This window comes from Mchenga conophoros, linkage group LG4, assembly GCF_057382185.1.
Source record: "Mchenga conophoros isolate Kocher_MC1m ecotype Shallow Benthic linkage group LG4, M_conophoros_male_GT1.1, whole genome shotgun sequence".
Classification (NCBI taxonomy): domain Eukaryota; kingdom Metazoa; phylum Chordata; class Actinopteri; order Cichliformes; family Cichlidae; genus Mchenga; species Mchenga conophoros.
This window is the reverse complement of record NC_140529.1, coordinates 8,545,165-8,569,356: the sequence shown is the minus strand read 5'-3', so window position 1 is coordinate 8,569,356 and position 24,192 is coordinate 8,545,165. Positions and strand designations below refer to the sequence as shown.

General features: G+C 38.1%; 1 protein-coding gene across 1 annotated transcript in view; it reads left to right on the top strand.

Annotated features, from left to right (window-relative positions):
- The window catches only part of LOC146575491 (carbonic anhydrase-related protein 10-like), a 153,985-nt gene that overhangs the window by 95,568 nt on the left and 34,225 nt on the right, over positions 1-24,192 (top strand). Inside the window, exon 4 of the mRNA XM_085270208.1 lies at positions 18,274-18,459. Within this exon, the coding sequence (XP_085126334.1) occupies positions 18,274-18,459 (186 nt within the window). The remainder of the gene's footprint in view (positions 1-18,273; positions 18,460-24,192) is intronic.

Here is a 24,192-nt window from a genome sequence, read left to right as displayed (position 1 = left end):
CTGCTCCACAGCTTTGAAAACGTTTAAGCTTTGTTTGATTTTAATTGGAGGAAAATCCAGTGACTGGTCAGCTTTTGAGCAATATGGTGTTGATAAAAAACAAAAACCCGCAGAGACAGCAACCCTCTCTATTTTTAAGATCGGACTTTCCTTTGTCATGAAGCTTCTAGTTAAGAGTGGATGACGTGACCCTAAACCATCCATTAGTTATGCGAGACTTCATGTGACACATTGTAATGCAGTGAGCACTGCTTCTCTGCTCACCTCTTTTTACCCATGTGTGTGTTTAGACGCCACTGCAGCATGTCATTAAATTATTGTCTGTGTTTGGTCCTATTTTTGTCCCGTCTCCCTACGCTCGTTCTTCTTTTCTCTGCCTAACCGGCTGCAGCAGATGTCTGACCCGTCCTGAGCCTGTTTCTGTTGAAAGTTTCTTCCTATTAAAAAGGAGTTTTTTCTTCCCGCTGTTGCAAAGAACTCACAGGGGAATACTTTAGCATCTTTACCTCACAGTGTAAAAATCTCTGAACCTTATTAGCTGCCACAGCAATCAAGAAAATGTTTTGTTTGTATATAATTCTTTATATTGCTTTCTTATTGTTCTTTTTTAAACAGCGACTTTTATCCCTTGCTGTTAGTTGGTAGTCATCAAATAGAATTTGGTTGTATCGTCCTACAATTTCAATCAGATAATCATATCTTATATTATTAATGCACTCTGCCATGATTTGTTGACAACCTTTAGAGTTATTAATACTGAAAAATTTAAAGTGATGCTTTCAACTAATTAACAAACACTATGTAGTATATCATAGATGGATTGCTAAATTTAGCATTTAGCTATACTAATGATTCGTAAATATTCCTCATTTTATTGTGTGCAGTAAAATAATGGCTGCATGATGCAGAGTTTGATTTTCAGAGTGCATTTGCCTCATTTCCTCAAAGCACCCAAACTGAAAATTGATTCGTATGAAGCATATTCTTTCTACTGAGATGACTATATTTGATTTGGGGCTGAACTGTCCCTTTAATGGACAATCGACAACAATATTACCTTGCAATCTATCTTGCGTCAACTTGTGACCATGTTCCACTGAAAAGGACTTTAACTTCATCCGACGCAGTGACAGGGCGACCTTCACATTCACAGCAAAGAGACGCTACAGAAAGGTGCGATAAGACCTCCAAATATGACAAATGACTATCTTCACAAAGACTTGCTCTGCAGCATGCTGACATTTTACTAATAGATTAGACAGTACATGTGCGTGTGCATGTGTGTGTGTGCATGCGGTTTTGAAGTGACAATTCATTAGTCTTCTCCTCTCTGACTCCACCGCATAAATGCACGTAAAGGGAAACATGCACACACCCACGCAGTCAAACAGTAATTGATCAGTGACGACAATCTCTCATTAAGAAACCCTGGCACAATTTGGAATTTATTAAAATCATTCAATTTTGATGCAAAATTAATTGATAATAATATGAAAAAGTCCTCCTTAACTAGATGCAGAGTTTAAGCTTTGAGGCCAAGAGACAAATTAAACTCCTCCGTGTTTGTAATTGGTGATTGTGGTACATTTGCATCATCCATTTGATCTGATTTGAAGTTCGCCTTGAAGAGTTTGTTAGTGTGGCAGAGTGGGTCCTTGTGCTCAAATATCCTCTTCTGAAATACTTTATTTCTCAAGGAAATGCTTTTAAAAACTAATTCAGACATCCTTCACAGAACTTAACTTGCTTTAAGCAGAAGCTATAACATGCTCCGAGTTGAGGAAAACGGGGTCAAATTAATAATTGATGACTTGGCTTGTTTTTGTGAAGATGTCTTTAATGCACAACTGTGAAAAAGAGCTAACAAAAGTTATGTGAAATTGCACAATTCCATAAATTCATTCCAGTTTTGTTTATATGAATAACACAAATATCATTGTGAACCGGGATTGTAGTCCCAGAAATAGGAAAAATAATCCAGAACAAATAATTAATTCATCTTTTTCTGATTTCTTAAGCAGAAATGGTGAAACAGCATAAAAGGCACTTTGACGCTCACCCAGCGTCTTTGTTGAAAGTAATAAATAGATTTAGCGTGGTGGGTGTTGGGCAGTCTTGCTGACAGGTATGCAGACAGACACTGAACACAAACTGAAAATCTGAGATCTGTAGACTCATTTGCTAAATCCTCTGGTAATATTTTAGGTAATTTGTTATTTTTTTCATAGACTAAATGATTTGTTGATTAATTAAAAATAAACAGTATTTAGTAAAACAACACTGGTCTGCAAAAATATGTTTAATTTGCTTACTGGGAATAGACCAGATTTTTATTTAGTTTTTTCACACTGATTTCAGATATGAAATCCAATTGAAGCTTGCACGTTAGGTTTAAAAGGACATATATATCACTGGCATTTTTGACACTATATATATACATATATATTTGACACAATATCAGAAGAAGAAAGTGTGTACATTATTGTACTTTATTGAGCCCCGTGGGGAAATTGCTCTCTGCATTTAACCCATTCACTCAGTGAAGCAGTGGGCAGCCATTGAGCGCCCGGGGAGCAGTGTGTAGGGACGGTACCTTGCTCAGGGGTACCTCAGGGTAGCTGTTAAGGGGAATCGAACCCCCGACCTTCCAATCATGGGGCAACCACTCTACCTACTGAGCTATCCCTGCCCCATATCAGTATGGTATATCACCACAATATTAACATTTAAACTACTTCTCACCTAAATTGTTTTACGTTTATTCTGAAAACAAAGCAGTAAACAATACCAAAGATGTGTTAAAGCATGTTTCTGTCAGTTTGAAAGTTAGTATGCTCACAAATGTTTGAGGCACTTGCTTTTTGCATACTGCACATCCATCTCTCTTTGCAGGAACTAACATAACTCAGCCATCGTGCTCTGATTGAATTTTTCCTGTCGGCTTTCCATTACTTTTATATCTTGATGAAATCTCCATGCTCATCACTGACATCACCCAGATTTGGTGGGAAAAAGTTGAGATGAGAATGTAAAATGCGCATCTTCAGTGACATTCTGGCACTCATTAGCAGATATGCTTTCAGCATGTTATCCACAGGCTCAGCATAAGTCCCTGCTCTGTGATTGCCAAGAAAGTTTGGACAACTTGCACCAGTGCTTCCCATGCTGCTGATTCAGTTAGCTTCAGTTCTCCTTTGAAGTCATTGTTGAGCATCGGTTCACAGATTTCAGGGCCAACAAAAACACCTGGCTTAACATTGGCTTCGCTTTTCTCAGGAACAAACTTGTATCTTAAAGCTGAAATGGATCCTAATTTTCCAATTCTTGGAACATCATAACTAAAAAAACTGAAAAGACGTGCTAATATGGCTTCTACAAGTGATTTTATCAAACAGTGATTTGATCTGTGCCTAAGCACATTGTTTAACACTTGCACACCACCTTCAGTGGACACATCAGGGACACCTCGGGTTCAGTTTTGTAAAAGATACTTTAATCGTATGCACCAGGTACTGGTCCACCAACCTTCTGATTGGCAGACAACCTGCTCTATCACCTGACTCGTAGTCACCCCGAGTTTGTGCAGGTGACATTACTCCCATCCAAATACTAACCAGGCCAGACGGTGCTTAGCTTCCATCAGCACCTGAGTGCTCGTCTGCATGGGCAAAGTTTTGGTTTGAGCGAAACCTGTTAGACACTTTATTTCCTACATTATGGCTAATTTCTGTGCACCGATTTGTGCATTTTGTGAACTAATTTATTATAGAAATGTCTTTGGTCATTTATATCAGTGTTGATGACTGAGTACCAGTTTAGTGAGCCAGTATATGAATGAGTATTGCAAGAGAAAAACACATATATTTAAGCATGCCTAATTTGAATTTTGTAGCCTGTTTCTTTTGTTATATTGTGGTCATTTTCATGATGGATTGTATTTATATATCTCCTGTTGTATTTGTTAATGTTTCCTGGGCTCCATAGCAATACATCACAAGTGTTCCTTCCTTTGTGCATGCTAAAAAAATGATACAGATATTTGTGCAAAGTTTAATGAGTTTACATCTCAGATACTATCTTGTGAAGTTAGACAGAAGGCAAGAAGGTCAGGAAAGATTTCCCATTGTCCTGCCATTTCATTTAGCCTCTTTCATCATTATAAACGGGCCCATCTGTGCACTACACCAGTGGAGTGGGGCAGTTTGTGATGGATCACAACAGTTTGAGTTTTACCAGTAAAGACTCATTATTATTATTATTATTATTATTATTATTATTATTATTATTATTATTATTATTATTATTTATTATTATATGAATCACAATTTGGGAGTGCCCCAAAATCTACATCTTTTAAATCTAGAAAAATAGGATAACTTGTTTGAATATAAAGCATAGATGAAGCATAAAGTAAAGCATAGTAATTGTGAGGTGCAGTAGGAGAAGCCCCATGGCACTTCTAAAAACACCTATCCATGATTGCAGATGAGCTTCACCTGCAAGGACAAAATTGTAGAGAAAATCCTCAGCACGTTTTATGTGGGTAGACTGCACCTGTAAAGTCCTGATTTTGGAATTGTTAAAGAAGTAATGGTGAAATCTTCAGGAGTAATCAGCTATAAAAGTTTCTTCAGTTTCCTGAACATGTGATGAGGAGAGTGATCGCAGAAGAGTAAAGAAGGTGCAGGTAAAGACCAGACAAGAGAAATGTCAAGAGCACACGGAGTGGAAGGAGAAAACAAAAGAATAGACAGAAAGAAAGTGTTTTGGAGAACACGACTAGAGAGGAGGTTGGTAGAGATGAGAAAGGAAAAAACACGGGAACAGACTGGGAGATGAAGGAATAGAGTAGATGGAATTAGACAGAGGTGAGCAGGGGGTCATTCACACAGAGAATTAATCATTTTGACAGCCTATCTGTCTCCCTCTCTCTGCCATTTATACACACACATAAATCACATGCTTTCCCTCAGCCACTTAACCAATCCTTGCTGTAGAGTACTAACACACAATAAACTCGAGACTTTCAGTTCAGTAAACCTTCTGAGGTCTTTATACAGTCAAACAGATGACGAATAAAGAGAAACCCTGAGTCAGAGCTTTTGGACGTTTACATTTTTCAAAATAAATGATGAACATGTCATTTATATGCATTACGTTAGTCTTCTGTGCTGTTCCAGAATGTACTGAACTGTGACTTCTCAACCGACCTCACACAAAATTGTCAACTTTGTCTACTGGTATTAAATGATGGTGCATTGCCCCTGTTTGATAAACAGTATATTAGCAAACACAACCTGGTCTATAAAAAAAGGGACACTGTTTTTAAATGATCTTAAACCCAGTTTATCTGCTGTAAGCTTAGATTGGATTTACAGAAATATCTGTCCTGCCCTCTTTAGAGTCAGTGCAGGGTCCAAACTGGCGATTCCAGTGGGCTTGTCACTATGTTTAATGTATGTTTTTAGCATTAATTAATATGTTTAATGGGTATTTAATCCAGCTGCTGATTAAAGATGTGACCCTTGTCTCAAAGGAAAACCTTGACTTGACATAAATGATTTTCCTTCTTATTATGTAGTGCTATTATAGGCTGTCATCTATGTATCCAAGTGCTAAACTTTGCAGTTATACGTTTCTGTCGCAGCTCATTCACTGAGAAACACAATCTGGCCAAGGTGATACTGGACGTTGGCGATGGTCCTCTTTTAGATGTAGAGATGTAGTTAGATTGGCCATTGAATATGTTGGACTTTTATCAGCCTGGAGACTCAAGTTAAGTTGCCATTTCACCACCAACTTTTAACTTTGCTTTCACTCAGTGGTTAGTTTTGCTAATTCATTTGCTTTTGTAGTTTTAGGTGATAAATGGTTTGGTTAATGGTTTTGGTTAAAAAGTGCTTCATCGCTCCATTAATCCTCTACGTTGATATTTATTCAGTGCAAAAATTACTTTACAAATGTCTATATGTGATGAGTTGAGAGTGGAAGACCATTCTCACTATTGTCAGAACACTGTGGTTACAAGACAATAACAGTAACAGACTGAACTATATATAAGAAATAGCTCTAATATATACAAATAGCTCAATTATAAATATCCAGAATCTTACAGAGATGAAACATGACTGTCATTGGCTGACGTGCCACAGCATAGATGTCAAAGGCACCTTGTAAATGAAAGTAAAACCGAAGTCCTCTTATGTGCCCCAGATAGACATATACCCAGTATAATAAATGCTCTTGGTCCTCTTTCAACGTTTGTAAAACCATCTGTCAGGAACTTAGGGATTATCCTTGATCCTGCTCTTACGTTAGATAGTCATGTTAAATCTCTTGTTCGGTCTTGCTTTTATCATTTAAGAAATATTTCTAAATTGAGCTCTATTATATCCTATACCGAACTGGAGATTGTTATTCATGCTTTTATCTCATCACGACTGGACTATTGCAATTCCCTGTTTACTTGTTTAAATAAAGGTTCTTTGGAGCGTCTGCAGATCGTTCAGAATGCTGCAGCAAGACTTTTGACGAAAGCTTCTAAATTTTCACATATAACACCGTTGCTCATGCAGTTACATTGGCTTCCTGTTGAATTTAGAGTCCAGTTTAAGATTTTGGTTTTAACTTTCAAGGCTCTTCAACAACAAGCACCACCATATATCATTGAACTTTTACAGCCCTATGCCCCTAGTAGGTCTCTGAGGTCGAGTAGTCAGGGCCTACTTGTCATTCAGTATACGAGACTGAAAACTAGGGGTGATAGAGCTTTTGCTACTGTGGCCGCCAGACTGTGGAATTCCCTTCCTCAGGACTTACGATCCGCTGATTCATTGATTACTTTTAAAAAACAGCTAAAAACACATCTTTTTAAAACTGCCTTTTGCTAACTTTGTTTGTATTTTGTCTTTTTAATCTGTTATATCTTGTAAAGCACTTTGTGATCTCTATCTAGAAATGTGCTATATAAATAAAATTTTACTTACTTACTTACTTGTTGGCTTCAATCTCCTTTACACCCACTTAGATCTCACTTAATACTGAGGACAAAAATAAATCAAAGAACATTTTTGTATGAAGTCCCAGTCCCAGCGTTTTCCTAATAAAGCCTTCCAGTAAAATACTGGCCAAATATATGGCAGTTCAATATAAGCCATGTGCAATATATGGAAATCAGAAAAATGGTGAAGTCAACATTTGCAGGAAAGCGCAGGAGTCACCTAAGCTAGCTATGTGCACCTTTCAAGAAAATGATTAGCAGAACCTAAGCAGCTCCGAGGTGTTCATGCTGATATTGTGACTGTTTTCCAACTTTGTTGTGAGAACACAGAACATGTAATTATAGATTGGATCAACAGTCATGATGTCTACTTCAGGGGAGAAAAAAAATGTGCGGAAAATTTGAGGGAATTCCAGTAAGCTTGCTTGAACAGCACGTTTGCATTTGATATGGTGGACAAATCAGCCAGTGGATCTTTATCCTTCTTCAACACAAATTAGCCTAAGAACTAAAATGTTACACCCTCCACTAAGTTGGACTCAGTACTTGTTATTTATGATCTTCCTTGAGTTTAAACATCTGCTAACATTAAAAAAGTAAATAGGCCAGTTTTCAGTAAGTGGGCTGAAATACCTTTGAGACCAAATGACCCAGAGACCACGAGAGATTCTACTGACCAGTAAACTTTCAACTGAAAGCTCTTGAGGCAGTTAAAGCTTTTCAAGGCCACAGATATTCAGCATGCAGGGTTTTCAGAGCACAGAACGGTAGAAATTGTAAAAAACGAGCAGTATTTGATCATCCTGATTGCAAAGAGAGGGTTATTTTGCAGTAGTACAGTCTTTCAGTATATGTTAAAGACTAATATCCATTTATTTAGAGATGAGGGTAAACTGGATGATGGTGAGGAACTTGTTTGGATGTGAAAAAGCACTGAAAAAGGTATAATCTTCAAAACTAATAAAGCAGATGTTGGTAGTCTCTCCCAGGCTGAAGGTTACATGGGCCATTGCTCCTCTTCTGATAGAAATCAATCAGATTAATGATTCCCTCACGAACCATTCCTATGAGAGCTACATAAAAGCACTGTTTAGATGTCCTGGGTCTTCTAATGAGCAAATAATTATTTCAACATGTATAGAATAAAGCAAGGCTTTATTAAAAACAAACTATTTCAAGGTTTCCAAGCTGCAGAATTAGTCTTTTTGCTTCTGTGTACTCATAAAGAGGCTTAACCACAGAACTCATTCAGTGATCTCCTTCAACTAAAAAATGGTGATGCTTTTATCAAAAGAAAAAACAACAACAACGGCTTCAGCGGTGCTTACAAACATTTAACGTTTAATTCAAAAATTATTTGTGAAAGGTGAACACACAAGGCTATAAATATGTAGCATGGAGATCAGGACAGATAAAATGATACAGACATACAGACTAAATGATAAAGACATCCGGCTTTCAAAATCTAGAGCTGAATAGTCAAAGCTTTTCCCGGGAGTCAGTTTGACCCCCTCCGGCAACAATTGCAGCAATGGCAAGTATGTCAATTCTTGTTTTTTCTAATAATGTGTTACATCTTTGTGTTTCAGGTTCAGTTTTAGGGGTCTTATTATTTTTAAAAATAATTTAAACTATTTTGTTAGAGGTCATAAAGGCAAATATATATTTTACTACTAGCGAACAATGGGTACAATAAAACACAATAACCAACACATCCAAATAGTTTTATTATTATAGAGCAAGAAGAGGTTAAAAATGAATTTTGTATTATGTGTTGTTTGAGTGATGCTAAAATAAGGAAGGTATAAAAAATAGAGTGCTCACTATCAAAAAGAGTGAACTGTCTAAATAAATACACAGTTAACTACAGTAACAGTTAACAGAATATGTACACATTATACAACTAAGTTGTTTTTGTGAAAGTTGAACGGTGACAGTCCATCACTCTGCCCAGCCCTGCCTCTTCCTCCACCAGACCTGCAGCTGCTGCAGTCTCTTTTTCCACCGTAAAATTTGCTCTGCTGCATCTGCAGCCCTTCACGTCCTCAGCTCTGCTTCTCAGGCCTGACTTGGCCGGTGTGCTTCACGAGTTACTCTTCAGTTGCTCGGATTAGTTTAGCACAGTCTGGTTCAGCTATGGGAATGAAACCCAGCTCAGTATTCCATCTCTGACCCATTCAGCCCTGTAATAATTATTCATATATCAGTCAGCTAGCTTTGGCTTATCAAATAGCAAACTTTATATCAAAATGTGCATAAATAATATGTGTTGCTGGGCAGCCAGGCCTGCCACAACTGTTGCATGCAAAATTTCCAATGATGGTCATAACGACTCCTCTGGCAGTTCAAAGAATAAATTATGAATTGAAAAAAAAAAAATTCAATAAATAAATTTTTTTTATTTCCATCTCATATAAACAAAAATTCAAGATTTATTAATATAACTTACTTTGAGAAAAGTTATAAAATAAGTGAAGATGCAGTTTATATATAATTGTTGCATAGCATCGAGCCCATTAAAAAAGTCTGATTAATAATTGTTCAAATAAATGAAAGTCTTTTTCTAGAGACATTTAAACAGCACTTTTGACTTTTTAGCCAAATCTCAACTTTGTTTCAGTGTTTGTAGTCACTGAGTTTTGAAGTGGAACAATTTCTAAAATTAGAGATTAGATGAAACTTTATTAATCCCTCGGGTGGGTTTCCTCCGGGAAATTCAGTGTATTTTCAATAAGCATGTGAAAACACAAATGGAATTTTTTATGGAATTCAGTGAACGAGCAAATCTAAAAACAATCAATGAACTGAATTGAAATAACTACCATGGCTCATAAAATTAAATCTAATTAAATGTATGCACAAACTTCTGAAACAATATAAGAACTTCCTCATCTGTAGATTTAGATTTTGAGGTCAGTTTTAACCACAATATTGACGTAAACTGAGTTACATAACTGTACTAAATTGATGGTTAACATTTTAATTTTGTAAAGTGGTGTAATACAAAGAAACACCTAAATCCAGTACTTCCATACTGGATTTTAAAAATGGTATAGTCATCGTTTGTTGAATGCTACGCTAGATTTGGAAGATAAAAAACACTTTGATGTTTTTACATCCACCACAGAAATTTTCATATGTAGACTGAAGAGTGCTTAATCTAAAAGCTGAACTTCTGATCTCAGATTTGAAACTGGCAAAGTTTAGAACTTTTATAACTGGATTTTCTTTTTAATCCAATATACCTTGCATAGCTGCACATTCTGCCTCCAGTTTCTAGACTCAAAATAGATGACTTGCCAAAAAAAAAATCGTGCTTTCATTTCTAGTACTGTGACTCACTGACTTTTAGGCTCACTGTAAACAATCACGCTATATAAATCTTTAAATGAGGAAGTGAAATTAACTTTGAAAATGTTTTTGTTGGAATTAGAGTACATCAAAGTTAACGGCTAATCACATTTCAGAGTTCACATTACAATAGACGAGATCAGGCTGCTGCAGATGAAGCAGTAAACATCTTTTCGAAGAAGTGTGGATTAGCCTGGTAAGAGATGCTCAGCCCTGCAGTGTTGTGGCTCTTTATCATATGCGCGTAGCAGAGATCCCTAAGGGAGAAAGTGGTTGGAAAATCACAGGCCTCTAGCAGCATAATGCTGTGAAAGAGCAAGGAAAGCAGAGCTTTCTACTTAGCGTTCTACAGCGTGATAATTAAGCCCATCGTGTCAACAGAGGGATAGCCAGAGAGCTTGTCTCTAATAGATACTGGCAGAGCAGAGGACTTAAATTAAAACCTCAGCCCTCACTATGTGCTTATTGGGTTACATGCATTATGTAGTGGCCTATTAGAGTCCAGGCCCAGGTGGGACCGATCACATTTTCCTATTTTAAATATTAGCATTTCATTTCCCTTAGTGTTGCTCCGAGGAACTGAAGCTCTTCCTAACCCATTTCTTTATCTGCCCAAAAGTGTTTCACTGTCTCTCAAACTCTCCCTCCAACCCATTTTTCTCTGTCAATCATTGGTTTGGCTAATCAGTGCCCAACTCTGTCCATTTCCTTTTCCATCACAGTTTTCCTTTCTTTGTGTTAGTCCTGGTAATTCTAGCTTCCTTTGTCATTCTCTCGTTGGTTCTGTAATTGTTTGACTGAATGATTCCTAATTTTTCATCATCTCGTAATTATTTTTGAGGGGTTATGATGTATGTGGCTAATGGTATGCAACTTGCTCCCTCTTATAGAATTTCTTTTCACTAAAATGATAATCTGTGAATTTCTTATTTGTATTAAAGGCAACTTCAGGCCTTTTCAGATGCAAAATGGTATTAATGAAAAGTTTCAGTCTGGTTTTAAACCTCGCCACAGCACAGAGACAGCCTTACTTAGAGTTTTTAATGATCTTCTTTTAACTGTTGACTCTGGCTATTCCGTGGTTTTAGTTTTACTTGACTTGACTGTTGCTTTTGACACAGTTAACCACAACATTCTTTTATCAAGATTGGAACATGTTGTTGGTCTCAAAGGTACGGTTTTAACTTGGTTGAAATCCAACCTCTCAGAGAGGTCGTTCTCTGTTGCTATGGGGCAACACTACTCAGCTTCTGCCCCTATTTATTGTGGTGTGCTTCAAGGGTCCGTGCTCGGTCCTTCTCTTTTCTCTTTGTACATGTTGCCGTTGGGATTAATTTTGAGAAAATACAACATCTCTTTTCACTGTTATGCCGATGATATCCAGATTTATTCACCTCTGAAATCTGATGTGTCTGCTTCTTTGCAACCTCTGTTCAACTGTTTGCATGAAGTTAAAATTTGGTTATCACATAATTTTCTTACATTGAACGAGAATAAGACCGAAATCATGGTCTTTGGTAGTCACACTCCGCTAGACCAGTTAGCTGATGCCCTAGGCCCTCTCGCTAGCCATCTCTCGCTCACTGTAAGGAACCTTGGAGTGTTCCTGGATGGCTCTTTTAAACTTGAGAGACAAGTCTCCACTGTGGTAAAAAACAGCTTTTGCCAGTTGCGTCAGATATCTAAAGCAAAGCCGTTCCTTCCTTTAAAGCAGCGGTCCCCAACCCCCGGGCCTCGGACCGGTCCGTGATTCATTTGGTACCAGGCAGCGAGAGTTGAGGCTCAGGTGTGAGATGTATGGTTTTCAGGGTTTTTATTGGTTTTCAGCGTTATTTTGTTATCGTTTTTATCTTTAACTCGGTTTTCCTGGGTCTTTTCACGTGTGTTATGAATAAATCTTATTTTTTTCGGTACCGGTACTAGTTTTATTTTGTTGTATTTTTCCGCAACACCTTAAAGGCCGGTCCGTGAAAATATTGTCGGGCATAAACCGGTCCGTGGCGCAAAAAAGGTTGGGGACCGCTGCTTTAAAGGACCTTGAAAAGCTTATCCACGCATTTATCACATCCAGATTGGACTACTGTAACTCCCTCTACTCGGGCCTCCAACACTCTTCTCTTTACCGGCTTCAGTTAATTCAAAATGCAGCTGCGTGTCTTTTAACAGGTACGAGAATCTATGAACACATAGCCCCAATTTTAGCCATACTATATTGGCTCCCTGTTAAATATCGCATAGATTTTAAAATTCTTTTGTTCACTTTTAAAATTCTGAATAATTTAGCGCCCAGCTATCTCTCTGAACTACTCCACTTATACAATCCCGAACAGAGCACTTAGATCATCCAATCACATGCTCCTAGCACAACCTAGGTCTCGAATGAAGTCGAGAGGAGTGCAGGCCTTTGCAACCGTGGCACCCAGACTCTGGAATAACCTCCCTGTTCATGTCCGTACTGCAGAGTCTATCCAGTCTTTTAAATCACGTCTTAAAACTTATCTTTTTACTTTGGCCTTTGATTCTAACTAGTTGGCTGTTCTAGCTTATTGTGTTGTTATCTATTGTTTGTTGTCCTGTTTTATTGTTCGTTTTAATTGTCTCATGTTTTTACTGACTGTGAAGCACTATGGTCAATACTGTTGTTTTAATATGTGCTATATAAATACATTTTGATTTGATTTATACTCTCCCCAGTTCTCCACTGCAGCTTTCCATTCTTTCTCTTCTTGTACCGGGCTTATTTCCCACCAACTAGCCTAGTCATACTTGGTTAGTTGGTCCCTCAAACAGGCACAAAATGCTGTGGAACTACAGAGAGGAGACGCCTTAACGCCCACTCACATTCTGGGCCATCTGACCTCAGGAAATCACAGTAGGGTGGGGCCAGGTTTCACAGTGAGCTCACCTGAAACCCTGACTGATTGTGACCCACACCCAATTTCACACCTTGGCTCAGGCAATTAGAGAATCATCAGGGGGTCCTTTTGTCCCTCTTTGGGGAGATATTCCCACTAGGTTTAAATCTGGGACTCCCCACCATTTGACCTTAGAACTGAAGAAGCTTCTCGGATGAGAGGTGAAACGTCTTCAAGTAACTTAAAGAAGTCCAGACGCTTTTCTTTGCAAGATCAGGGTCCAACTTTATATATCTGTTTAATTCAACCAAAGTTCTGATGTTTCACATGAATACCACTTCACTCAGAACATTTACCGATAATGAACCAAAAACTTTTAATTTTTTTCCTTTTCATCTCATTGTTAGTGGGGATTGAGCGTGCTCCGAGGTCCTCATTAAATTTCCTGTCCAGTGCCTTAACCATTCGACCATCGCATCTCTCTTTTTTCTGTTTCAGCTTACCAAACCATCTCCATTCTCTTCTCTTCGTTCCATTAGTTTTATTTCCAAAAATGCTCCCCCTTTCCGCTCATATTTCCATTTCCTACAAGTTCTCCTTTAAAATCTCTGTGTCACTTCATGTTATTTTTATCTTTAACCCCAACGCTTCTCCCTGTATATACATTTGATGCAATCGTATGCTTGATGGAAACCACAAAAAGGCTTTGAAGATTTTCCTCATGCTGTTTTGATTTTCTAAGACCACACAGCGGTAACCTGTTTGTGCAGAATTACTTGAAGTATGTTTGATTGGTTTTCATCAATCCAGTATAAGGAACTCCTACATGCATTTGGCAAGTCCCAGTTGCTGTGCAACAACACTATCGTCTAATGCAGATTTGTTAGAAGATGTGGAAGTGACTTGAGATCTTAGCTTGTCTGTCTGTACACACAGCCTCTCTGCTGTAACATCAGAGCACTCTGTGTCTTAAGGATTTTTCACCAACATACAAAGACAGAAAAAGTTGGTGAAGTCTGAAAGTTTCTGCATTTTTGGTTGATAACTTGGTCTTATCTTGATACTTTGAACCATCCATGTTCTACCACTTGTATAGGTCACAGCAACATAGTCAAAGCAGAGATGGTTAGATCGCACTCCTCTATCCTTTCTTGGGGATATGAAGGTGTTCCCAAGCCAGCCAAACAGATGTAATGTCTCTAGTGTGTTCTTGATCTGTCTGGGGGTCAGGCATGCCCTTTTTAGTTTGGATTCACCCACGAGGAATTACAGATATCGGAACCACTTTAATAGGCTCCTTTCATGGAAGACCATTTGCTCTACTCTGAGCTTTTCCCGAATCACTAAGCTCCTCACACTATCTATAAGGCTAAGCCCAGACACCGTTTGGAGAAAGCTAATTTCTGCCCCTTGTATCTTTGATCTTTGGGTTGCTACTCACCTTTACGCTCAGTTCTCTCTTTGCCTCAGTAGAGAGGTACAGTTTCCACCTCACTGCAGATGCTGCAGACTACTTGAAGGAGCATTTCCCACTTACTACAAGGTGTTTAGACAGATTAGACAAAGGGTAAAGTTATTTAGCAAGAATATAGCACTGTGGTTAGGGGGAGGAAAAGGTACTGTACACCAAAACTGAATCTCAAATTGGTTTGTTGTAAATTTGCAGCACACTATGCATGCTAAGCATAGCTAAAAAAAACATGCTAAAAAATCACCTGCCAGTAATTTTATTGTTACAGATCCACTATCCACTTTACTGCTGCTCTCTTTCCCCTCAGTAACTAGTTTGCTGCAGCCATAGCTATGCACTTTGTGACTGACAGTGACACTGTCACACTCCTGGAATAAACAAGGAATTAAAAGCTTTATGAAGACATTGTACAAAATAATGTCTGGGCAGCAGTCCAAGACCTGGAGCTTTGGAAAGGTTAATGCCACAGGACCAGAATCACACATGTAAACCAACAACAAAATGGTTGGAAAATCATTTTCAGCCTAGCTGTAGCATGACCTGATGAGGGTAGTTCAATTAAGACAACATGCTGGTGAACTGTGAAAATGTTTGGGCCAGTAGCCAACAGTCTGCTGATGTAACTCACACACCTTCTTATAAACAGGCCATTCTTCGACGTAGCTCGCTGAATTCAAATTGGAGATTTAAGATTAGACTATGCAAATTTTCCAGCACAATACTGGTACATGTGTAAATGAAAATGCATTTATCTTTATGCTTCCTGAACCTGTCGAGTGACGTAGAAGAGTGAAAATCATCCATTTTTAGATTCTAAATCCCTTCCCTTTTCTTCAAGGATTAATGCTGTGAATAGATTCCAGGCTGGTGAGTAATTGTTTAATTTTATACTACCCCAGCAGTGGTGTGTCACAATTAAACTAAAGCTGAGTGCTTTCTCCTCATTTATTATATACAAACAGCGGTAATGAATATGTGATTGCTGCAGTGTCATATAATATGTATGATAAATATGGTTGGGAGTCGGGTAAAGAGCATTAATACTTTACGTGTTGCCAGGGGTGTTGTGAGGAGCTGACAACATACAGCTCTGGGGCTGTTTTAGCAACACGAAAAGCTGTTTTAATCCACACAAACATATTCGCTGTATTCTTCATACACAGAGGAAGGGATAAGGGCACCTAGCACGCACAAAATATAAAGGTTTGGTGACTGAGGCACTGTTAACCAGACAGAAAAAATATGCATCTCTGGACATTGGACACTTTTTGTAAAAGAATGATTTGAGGCTGAAGTGGCAGAAAGCAAGAAGAAAGTTTGGTTTGGAAGATTTTCTTCTCTGGTTTCAACAAAACTACAGAAATATTAACAAACATGTACAGAAATGTACCACAAGCACAAAGAAAATTACACACCAGTTTCATATTGTTAGTTGCATATTAATATTCATTTATTGTTGTTATTGTCATTGACTGTGTATCCCATTTAATTTAACAGTTTTTAAATTTTATTTAAATGTTATAATTCATTATTTAAATGACTTACTTTGTAGGCTTTTAGTGATTTTAGTTTGCCTTGTTTTCTATTAATTGCTCCACCTACTCTCTAGTGATTTCTTGTGCTGCATTACAGGAGCCTTTGTGCCATAACTGTAGCAGGAGCTGCTACTTGCTAATCTGCCTTTGTAGATTAAGTCAATTTCTTTTAAATATACAAGACAGGATTTACTTTTTAATCATAATAGCCAATGGCGTCTTTAGGGTATCTGACTACTTCATCACTTCATCACATTCTCACAGCAGTAGTTGTTGTAGTTTCGTTACGTTTTTGGGGTTTGAGAAGTGGCTTAGTTTGTGTCTCCAGGTTAATTATAGATGACTTTTGACTAGGTGATTAGGTTATTTATTCTTTTTGTCCCCTTTCTGTGTTTTGTCCCTTAGCGTCTCCTTTGTGAAGTCAGTCATGTTTCCATGTTTGTTTAAACAGTCTTAGTCTCCGTCTTGGTTTTAGTTATGTTTCCTGTACGTTTTACTAACAGATAAGTCTGTTGTCTCATGTGGTTTTTGTTCAGTTTAACTTGTCTCGTTAATTCTGATTTGCTCCCGCGGTGTTTTCCACTTGTTTTCCATCTTCCCACATTACCTGCTATGTATTTATTTTGTGTCCCCTTGTCCTCTTTCAAGTCGTTTTTCATGCTCTTTCCTTCTGTGCCCCTTGTGTTTTGTGTTTCTTCTGTAGTCTCTGAGCTTTTATATTTTATATATATATATTATAGTAAAGTAACCTTTTGAGTGACCATCTGTCACTTGGATCCACTCCCTGCCTGCCAAACTGTGATAAAAGGCCTGGTATAGTAATGAGCAGCAGACCCCTGCTGGTGGTTATGATCAGTTGTGTTGTTGACATTTCAAGACTTATTATTACTTTGTGAAAAAAACCCAAACCTCAATCGCTGTCCTGATATCTGCTAACAACAAATAAGTTGCAAGTAGAAGGGGGTGGCTGTTTTCCAGGGTTAGCTTGACCCTTAAATGACAGGTGGTGGGGGATTACGCACTGGGGTCAATGGGATTATCCATGTTAAAAATACATAAGTGGTTTATTAACAGTTTCACTGAAAGAGTTAAGAGGTGGCATATGTTATACTCATGAAAGTAATAATAAAAGCAACACCCACATTAAAACTCCATAATGTTTTGCAGTTTATTGCCAGTGCTGTCATTATAATTTTAAGTAGTGCTGATTTTTGTGTTGTAAAAAAGTAGCAAATCATGTTGCAGGTTGTTGCATTGTCTTGCTTTTACAACATTTGACACTTTTCTAACATTACGACCGAAAAATCACGAGTGGATATAAACACAATAGAATTAAATCAACCCCAAAATATGGGTCATACCTGAACAATAAATATTACCACAAATAGTGAGTGCTGCCAATCTGTTTGCTTTCATAACAGATTAGTTTGAGACTGGGCAAATGCCAAGCCCATCACTGATGGAGCAGGAGGAGGATGCAGGTAACCCTGGTACTTATTACTGCCATAATGTATTTTTACAGCAGTCTTAATGTATTTTAGAAATGACTGTGTTTGATACAGTCGTGGATTTATGCATTCATTAATACAAGGTTCCATAATAATAATGTGTGTAATGCATTTTGTAATGTCATCCCTTTGCTGATTTTCTCAGCTTCTGTCAAGTTACACACAAAAACATGTGTCAAACAGATTAAACCAGAGATTTCAGGAAAGAGCCTGACAGACTTTTATGATATTCATTAACAAGCCATAAAAACTAGCACCTCTACTGTACTGTGTCTGTACAAAAAATCCTACCTACCACCTCATTACAATTCAGAGCACTGACTGGATCCTAGTAGCTCAAATGCAATTCAAGATTTGTTAATAACAAACCATGTATATCCATTAGCTTTGTGAATGGTGCCATTTAGGGCTTAAGACTCGTTATGTTGATCTACTTATTATTTTTCAGTCAGTTTCTACTCTGTTGTGTGCTCCCATCTAACAAAAATGTACTGGTGAAATGACAGCTATCATCTTATTATCTAATTATCCCCCTCTGACTGTTTCACTGTAGATGGGAGGCACCATGTACAACACTGGGAAGCATGTGTCCCTGCGGCCAGACAAAGCCCACCTGGTGAACATCTCTGGGGGCCCACTGGGATACAGCTACCGTCTGGAAGAGGTCCGTGTCCACTTTGGGAGTGAAGACTCTCAAGGTTCAGAGCACCTTCTTAATGGACAGGGCTTTCCTGGAGAGGTAAGAGACAAGACATGCAACCATGGTAAAGAAAAGAGAAAAATTACACTGCTTTAAGGTTTTAAAATTAGGTCAATACAACCTGAATTTTAGGCCAATACAGCCTGATTTTACACTGTGTTACTGTTTATTTAAACAAGATAAAAAGAAAAATATGTATTGAAGGACAAACAAGGCACACCACAGGATCTGATAGTTTGTAGAACCACTTTAGGGAACAATAAGTCGGAGTAATCATTGCGGAGGAATTTTGGCCCATTCCTTCTCACAACACTTCAGTTCTTCAAGGTTTGTGGTCATTTGTTTATACATAGCTCTCCTAAGATCCCACCACAATATTGCAGTATTGACTTTGCCTAGGGCATTGTAACACTATGATTCTTGTCTTTTTCAGTCATTTTCTTGTAGATTTGCTTATGTGCTTGGAATCATTATATGATGTAATTTTGGAAAAAGTTTACCTGTCGGACATAAGACCTCACATTAACTCTGGAGGTGTTCATGGTTTGATTGAACTTGCTGGAATGTCCACTTCTGGGAAGATTGGCAACTCTCTCGATTGTTCCATGTGAATAATCTTTTTCCCTGTATTTGTTTGGAAATGTTCCGCTAACGATTCCCAGACTGATGGGCAACACCTTTTTAGGATCATTGCTGATGTCTCATTGTTAGCATAAGTGATGGTTGTTACAAAGTAACTCATTACTGTTACTACAGTTTCCTTTAACTCTTGGACAGTAATGTGTTACATTACTGTCCAAGAGTAAGTAAATGGCCTGTATTTGTATAGCGCTTTACTAGTCCCTAAGGACCCCAAAGCGCTTTACATATCCAGTCATCCACCCATTCACACACACACACATTCACACACTGGTGATGACAAGCTACATTGTAGCCACAGCCACCCTGGGGCGCACTGACAAAGGCGAGGCTGCCGGACACTGGCACCACCGGGCCCTCTGACCACCACCAGTAGGCAATGGGTGAAGTGTCTTGCCCAAGGACACAACGACTGAGACTGTCAGAGCCGGGGCTCGAACCGGCAACCTTCTGATTACAAGGCGAACTGCCAACTCTTGAGCCACGATCGCCCCTAGTAATCATATTACAGTTACTAATTTGAAAAAAATACATTACTTACTTTTGTTGCCCAAGTTCAAAATCCACTTCATATCCACACTTGTGCAACAATATCTTGAACAGATTCCTTGGAGCCCAAAATGGCTGAGTTTGATGGAGGGAGATATGCACATTACTCTTTATAATTTATTGCTTGAAAGGACAAGATGTAAACTGTGCCCTGGTCAGAAGCAACTCCCCACTGCTGCAAACACGACTTCCGATCTCTCCAAGCACTTACACTAACACTAAGCTGGTATCAAAGAGTCCCACAGCAGGAGCGAGAGTGACACTCAGACGGTGTATGGTGACCCCAAGCAAGCAACCAAAGCTTGTTTTCAGCAGGTAACCAAAGCAGAGATGAACAGGCCGGTGGCATCATACATAGTGGAGGAAATATTTTATGATGGGATGGCCATCTTTCAGAAAGCTATTTAGAAAATGACCAAAAACAGGAAAAAGACCAGTCTCAGACAGGAAAAGTTTCTCCAGATGTATCGACTAGCAATGGAAACCGAGTTAAAGAAAACATTTCAGAGCTCTGCATGTTTGTCTACGACTGTTGACATTTGGACTTGCCACAATAAAAGCTTCCTGTGACTGGATTAACACGAATAACTTTCACTATGACAAAGCTGCAACTGTCTGCAAGCAACTGAAAGAACGACACACATACGATGTTATAGCTAGTGAAATTGAACTGATTCATTCAGTTTATGGATTGTCACGCAAAGACACGGCAACTGTCACTGACAATGGAACAAATTTTTTTGAAGGCTTTCAAGATGTATGAGCCTACAGCATCAGGTTCTGATGAAGAGGATGAAGAACAAGCTGTGACATTCACAGATGTTGGAAACGTGCGCTCCACTGACACTGACCAAGGACATTTTTCTCTCCCCCTTTACCTGAGATACACACTAAACTTAATTTCAAGTAATGATGTTGACAAATGGCTTACAGCAAACACATATCAGAGTCCATATCAGTGTACAGAAGTGCAACAGGAAAATACTCTGGCCTTTGGACTGGATAAAAACTCACTGTGCCGACAACAACGAGATGGAAATCAGATGTCATGATGCCCCATCCTACGTTACAGACATTCCCACGCAAGCTTTGAACAATCTCTGTAGCCGACTAGCCGTTGACTCCATCAATGTGTATTGGTTCCTTTACTAACATTGCTGATAAAACCACTCACTGTGGCTTTGGACATTTTCCGAGGTGAGGATAGCTTATGGCAGCTTCCAACTCTGGAAATCTCTAAGACACTGATGCTGCAAAGTGGGCTCTACAGATGACACCTGGTCTGCCTGAAGCCAATGTCCAGGTGTGCCTACTGTTATATGAACTATAAAAGCTATAACTGATAGGATTGTTTAACTGATTTTGCAGTTTCAGTCTAGAATTCAGACTACTATCCCTTTATTGTATTGTTTCCTTATTAAAGGGATCATGTGTCTCAGTGATAATGCATCGGTTTTATCAGAACATGTCTCTCCTGTCTGCCTGTCGCACTTTGCACCTGTCAACTTGTTAAACATATGTTCTTTGTGTTTTCTCCTAGTACTTGTGTAAATGCTGTAAAATGTAAATATACTGCTTTAGTGAAATATGCCTATAAATAAAGAATATAAGATTGTAGGCCTGTATGCAGTCGACTTGCATCTTTGTAATTTACACTTTGAAGTTTGCATGAGTTTCCATTAAAAGTGATGTTATCACACCTCTTAGATGCAGGGTTGTTCTATAGCTATCTTATTGTACGACACACAGGTAACGCTATCAGATGTTTCTATAAGCAGAAAAACTAAAAAATTAAACTGAACTCAACCACTAGTGTGTTAGTGTTTACATCTTGATGCATTCTCAATCATCCAGGTAAGTAAATCTCCAAAAGTTGATTGTGTTCATCTGGACATAGCGCTTTGTGGGAGAAACGTTTCATTACTCATCCAAGTGACGTCTTCAGTCTCAGCTGACTGCAGGTTTCAATCTTATAAACAGTACATTTGCATAATGACTGAAACCAGCCGACTGAAGGAACAATGGGCTGGGAGGTCAGTTCCTTAATCATAATTATGCAAATTCTCATGACCATTGATCAACAATCACTGACCAAAACCCACTGATCAAAGCCCACTGATCAATGGCCATGAGTACCATTCACAGAGAGTTGGGGAATGGCTGCAATCACAGCATTGTAAGATGATGAAAGATGTACCCTTAGGCCCCTCCTCGATTCAGAGATAGTCTTTCCTTTTTCACGTAAATGGCCTCCTTGACTCCGCGCTCAAACCAGCGTTCCTCCCTGTCAGGATGTGTACATCCTCATCCTTGAAAGAGTGTCCACTGGGATGATGTTTCTGTAATAATAAACACATTTAGCTGATTAAAAGAGGCTATCTTCTATGTTTGACACATAGAACATGATACAGCATGATACATAAAACCTTAGACTTGAACACTGAGCCAGTAATCCATCTCAGTGGAAATTCAAACCTTGTTGCCAAAATTGAAAATGTTCAGTTTGGGGCTCTGTGGAGAGACCCCAAGCTTGTCTGTCTTTAACCAAACAGTAATAACAATGGTGCATTTGTTTTGTAAATCCACCCTGTCCACAGAGATGAAAGTGTACACTTCTGAGACACTTCTCGGTTTTGTTATGCAAATTTTATTTGTGATTTCACTTCTGTCAGAGATGTTCTGGAAGAATCAGTAATCTCACTCACTAAATCAAAACTCAGAGCAAAAGAGCTACTACTATTCTTTCTAAATAACTGTAAGTACTGTTCAGGAGACAAGCCAGTGTTTATACAACCTATGAACAACAGGTTTTAGTAGTCAAGACACAATATTCATGTAGTGTGACGATGGCAAATAGAAGGATTAGGATATACTAATACTGATGATGACAAGAACATGTAAATTTTACTTGTAATAATAACTATACAATAATAGTAACAATGAAATTAGAGATGCTAGTAAAAATGAAAGATAATTGTTTCTCATTGGCACTAAAAATCAGGCAACATTTATCGATAACTAATGATCATGCCTCGTTTGTTTAAAAAAACATTCACGGCAATACTTAGAACTGCAAGGTGAACCAAAGCAGACGAAGCTTGGAATTGGAATAATAAGTTGCCTGAGATGCAGAGTTGTGGGGATGCAGCAGCCCAATAAGTGCGAAAGGTGATCTGAAGCAGTGACAAATAACATGCCAGTACTTGTCAGGGGTGTACTGAAAGCAGTGTGTAGATTTGTTTAATTCACTAATATGTTATCTATCGCCTGTGTAGTCTGTTCTATCTAGAACTCGTAAGCTGTATAAAATGTAACTGTGTGTTGAAGAGATGTTAATGCAAATTTGAGTTAAGAAGTTAGCATCGGTACCATTAAAAAAGTCTTCTGGCCATTTTAAAATAGAGAGAAAGAGAAAATGAGTTTCTGTGTTGGTAGAATTGTATAAATATTTGATGCAATTTTCCAAAGACCTTTAAGTTCCACAGTGTTCTATAACTGAAAAACTCAATTTAACAGGAGTTCTTATAAGTTTGGATAATATGACTGATTTTATTTGATTTATTATTTCAGAAATTCAGAATTCCAAAAAAGAATTTCAAATGCTAAACTTTTGAATTAAATGTTGAAAAACAACAAAAGCATTATTTTAAAATAAACAAAGAAGATGAGTAATTCTTTTGTCTTTCTATTTGGTTAAAATGAATTTAGTTCATCGCTTATACATTCTGTTGTTGCCTATGGTTTATCGGAGGGAAGGTGTAACTGTGGAGGTCGTGATTTGAAGTGCTTTTCATTAACTTGTCAGAGTTACATATATTGATATACTTTTAAAGCATATCAATATCGAGTTTTGATCATAATTTAGAACCTGCTTACTCTGCCATAGGAGTGAAGAGTAACACACCCCCAGATACTTTTTAAAAGAAAAAAGTTTTTCCGATTCTTGTTTGTGAGTCAAAAATCGAATCGGTCAGGCAGTATTAACTGGGGATTGAACTGGAGCTCAGCCTGAAGGAGCAGTTCTTGATTTATAAGTCAGCTTATGTTCCAGTCTTCACTTTTGATCATTATTTTCGGGTCAGGGCCAAACAAATGGCAGCACAAATACATGCGGTCAAATGGCTTTTATAGGGTGGCTGAGTGGACACACATCAGATATTGTTTGGCCCCAGAAGCCTTTCTTTGTAGTTTTTTCAGACATTTGGACCAACCCAAGAGCCTGTTGAGGAATTACATCAAAACTGGAATTAAAAAGGAAAGGAAGCATAGATTGCATAAAACATGGGCATTGCTGTCATTTTTAAATTATTATTTTTTAATAATAGAATCTTTGTTGAAACTCTGTTGGTTTTTAGCGTCTTGCAAACCAGGTTAGCAAGCTGCCTCGTTATCAGAAAAACACTAACTGAAAAATTCTCCAGCAAGCTTTGAAACTTTAGTAAAATCACAATGTATACTGTAAGTTGTAGTTTGGATATGCTATTTTCCTAATAAAATTAAATAAATGTTATGACGCATTCTTTGCTTCTCATTTTTCACTCTGCTCCCAGGAGACCTTGATAGATATACCTCTTTTGTTTTAGG